The 3,797-nt window shown below is 32.0% G+C and overlaps 1 protein-coding gene across 1 annotated transcript in view; it reads left to right on the top strand.

Annotated features, from left to right (window-relative positions):
• Window positions 1-278: 278 nt before the first annotated feature.
• Window positions 279-3,797, top strand: part of LOC101510982 (probable glutamate carboxypeptidase LAMP1) — a 5,028-nt gene continuing 1,509 nt past the window's right edge. The window contains exons 1-8 of the mRNA XM_004491118.4: window positions 279-1,329; window positions 1,549-1,616; window positions 1,872-1,953; window positions 2,119-2,211; window positions 2,311-2,463; window positions 2,714-2,782; window positions 3,389-3,476; window positions 3,595-3,687. Of these exons, the coding sequence (XP_004491175.1) occupies window positions 385-1,329; window positions 1,549-1,616; window positions 1,872-1,953; window positions 2,119-2,211; window positions 2,311-2,463; window positions 2,714-2,782; window positions 3,389-3,476; window positions 3,595-3,687 (1,591 nt within the window). The 5' untranslated portion in view covers window positions 279-384. The remainder of the gene's footprint in view (window positions 1,330-1,548; window positions 1,617-1,871; window positions 1,954-2,118; window positions 2,212-2,310; window positions 2,464-2,713; window positions 2,783-3,388; window positions 3,477-3,594; window positions 3,688-3,797) is intronic.

Below are 3,797 nucleotides of genomic sequence, written 5' to 3'. Positions count from 1 at the left end.
TAAAAAAATAAATAAATACATATGAGCATTTTGGCTTTCTTCTGCTTGGGGTGTAGAAATCTCTGTTGATGAACTTTCCAACAAGAAATATTTAGGGTAAATTCTTAATGATAAATACAAGTTAAACTATAGTGCTAAGAATAAGAACAAAAATCATGACAAGATATAAAAACGGATATTAAAAACCAAAACAAATTAGTCGGATGTGAATTTAAAATTGCAAGTTGCATTGTGATGACTCATATTTAAGAAGTGACAAAGACATTCAACATTCATGATAAGAAATTTAAGGACAAGCACCTCAAATAATCAAAGAAAAAAACACTACCAATTATGCAGTAGATTCCTCTAAAAAAATTCTTAGCTTATGCTTATGCTTATGCCATGATCAAAACAAGTACTATCACCTTATTAGCCATAAGCACCTCTTACTTGTTACTTCTAATTACTCCATCCAAAGAACCTAGCTATTATCATTCACTCTTTATATCAAATTCCCTATCAAATAATGTATCCATATCCAATCACCTTCAAATTCTCACTTGTAGACCTCACATAGCAGCTTCTGAAGCCAACAATGAAGCTGCAGCTTATGTTTTCTCAGTTTTCACTTCATCCAACATACTATCCCGTGTAACATCCTATGATGTTGCTCTCACATACCCTTTATCCCGTTCTTTGATTCTGACAAACTCACCGCGACAACCTCCAACTGTCTTCAATCTAACTCAAGAAATCTATGATGGTGATCCTTATGCCGACGTGGCGGACGAGGTTGTCCCTACATTCCATGCATATGCCATGTCAGGAACTGCAATTGGTTCTGTTGTTTATGTCAACTATGGAAGAGTAGAGGACTATTTGAAACTTAAGGAAATGGGAATCAATGTTTCAAGAAGTGTTGTTTTGGCAAAGTATGGGAAAATCTTTAGAGGTGACATAGTGAGGAATGCATATGATGAAGGTGCTGTTGGTGTTGTGATTTATTCAGATAAAAAGGACTATGGTGGTGGGAATGGAAAATGGTTTCCTGATGAAAAGTGGTTGCCACCAAGTGGTGTTCAAGTTGGGAGTGTATATGGTGGGGTTGGTGACCCTACAACTCCTGGTTGGGCTAGTTTTAGTGATTGTGAGAGGCTATCAAAAGATGAAGTTGTGAAAAAAGGTGATGTTCCCTTGATTCCTTCTTTGCCAGTTTCAGGAGAAGATGGTGAGAAGATAATTAGATCAATTGGTGGACCTGTTGCTGAGGATGATTGGCAGGGTAGTAAAGATGGGCCTACTTATAGGATCGGACCGGGACCTGGAATTCTTAACCTCAGTTATATGGTATATTATCTGTCTAAACTGTGTTCAGATAAACAGCTTAATTAAACTCTTATTAAATAAGTGTTTGTTTATATAAGTACTTATGTATATGTAGTTAAACTATTTTAATAAATTTTTAAGTTGTTTTTGTAAACTATCGTGAAGAGTCTATCGAAATAACTGAAAAATAGTCTATAGACATGTATTTTAGAAGTTGAATTTTGGATATTGGTTTTTCAGGGGGAGCAGGTTATATCAACAATTCAAAATGTAATTGGTGTGATTGAAGGAGCAGAAGAGCCTGACAGGTATGGAAGAGTTGCATTCAATAGCAATGATATATTATGATGCAATCCAAAATTGAAAACTAAAGAATATTTAGTCTTGCTTTAATGAACTTTTATTAAGGGCTTGTATAGAATGGTATATATGAGTTCACCAAGCTTATAAAAATATCTTATGTTAAAATAAACTCTTTAAGATAACTCACGAAAACAGTTTATATCATATATATAATAGCTTACACATGCGTTTATGCCAGTAACTTTTGCAACTGCATGTAGATTTGTCATCCTAGGAAACCATAGGGATGCATGGACATTTGGAGCAGTTGATCCCAATAGTGGCACTGCAGCACTACTTGAGGTAATAATGAATTTTTTTTTTTACACATGGTTTTGTTTATTAGTATAACTTTTACACTTTCAACCAATAACAAATAATTTTATATATGATTTTTTTAAGACAGTTACGATTAGAGTCAAATAATCTTCCAATGATTTAACGATTATGATTGACTGATAAATTCAGGTAGCACAAAGATTAGGAAAGCTTCAGAAAAGAGGGTGGAAGCCTAGAAGAACAATCATCTTATGCAATTGGGATGCTGAGGAATATGGCCTTGTAATTTTTCTTTCTCCTTTTTTTCTATAAATTTCTTACAACAGAAAGGTGTAATGTGTTGTATGCCACATCAAAATCTGACTCTATCATATTTTTCAGATAGGATCAACAGAATGGGTAGAAGATAACAGAGAACTTCTTGCTTCAAGGGCAGTTGCTTACTTGAATGTTGACTGTGCAGTTGGTGGACCAGGGTTCCATGTCAGTGCTACTCCACAGCTTGAAGAATTGATAAAAAGAGCAACTAAAAAAGTATGACAAATTTTTTAATGTGGAAAGAGGAAATTATTATTCGTTAAAGTGAAATTAATAATCATTTTACGACCATCTTCGTAAGATATTTGAATTATGTCCTTTAAAGTTACAAAGTCAAACTTTTGTCTTCGAGTTAATATCTCATAGACACAGGTTTGTATAAAAATAACTTGAATTAGCTCTTGCGTGCATAATTAGTAAAAGAAGACATTTTGTTGATGCTGAGTTTATTTTGTTTAATTTTTAGGTAAGAGACCCTGAGAATTCATCACAAAGCATTTATGATTCTTGGACTAGTTCCGGTGATCCTCCTCTAGTAAGAATATTGCAGTTTATTCATATTTTTATATCAGACTTAAATGCATTTTTGGTCGCTATTTTCGCGATTCATTATTTTGGTTCTTCCATTTCTAAATTTAAAAATATATAGTTCATTACTTTTTAAATTTCAGAAATTTTCTCTACTATTGAATTTTAGACTTATTTTTGTTGATTTGTTATGTTGAACAATCAACTGATAAACCACTTAGTGAAGAGACAATACATATTTTAAGAAAAATATGATTTTATACGATTTTATATTTGTTTTCATTTAATGTTTTATTATTTTAAAACAATACTTTAATGATATGGAAAACAAAATAATAATATTTAGTTCACATTACATTGTCACACCATCCGATGACTTGTCAGATTACTATTCAACTTGACACATCATAAAAAATAAGTCTTAAATTCAGTGGTGAGTAAAACTTATGATATTTTAAGAATCAGATGACTATACTTTCATATTTAGAAATGCGATAACTAATATCATTAATCATCTAAAATAGGGGAGTAAAGTGTATTTAACTCTTTATGGTGAATAAGATTATGTATATATGAATATCTGTCTATGCTGATATATCATTTATCTAAAAAGTTTGGAAGGTTAGGAGGTGGAGGATCAGATTATAAACCTTTTCTACAACATGTGGGAATTCCAGCTGCTGACATATCCTTTGGAGGAGGTAAAAGTAAAACACAATTGATTCTTTTAATCATTGATGTAACATTTTTTCTATGCCTAGCTAGATGTAACATTTTGTCATCAATGAGTTAGACATTGAAACCAATTTTTTTTAACAGATGTTGCAGCATATCCAGTATACCATTCACTGTATGATGATTTCATTTGGATGAAAAAATTTGGTGATCCAATGTTTCAAAGGCATGTTGCAGGTTAGTCACATAAAATCCTTTACAATTTCAAGTAAAATCTTTTATGTTTTAAAAGTACAAAATTCCCACATTGTTTTCAATTTGTTTCCTGTTTAGAATTATTTGTAGGG

This window comes from Cicer arietinum, chromosome 2 (genome assembly GCF_000331145.2).
Source record: "Cicer arietinum cultivar CDC Frontier isolate Library 1 chromosome 2, Cicar.CDCFrontier_v2.0, whole genome shotgun sequence".
Lineage (NCBI taxonomy): Eukaryota > Viridiplantae > Streptophyta > Magnoliopsida > Fabales > Fabaceae > Cicer > Cicer arietinum.
Note: the sequence above shows the minus strand (reverse complement) of the source record. Positions and strands in the feature narration are given on the sequence as shown.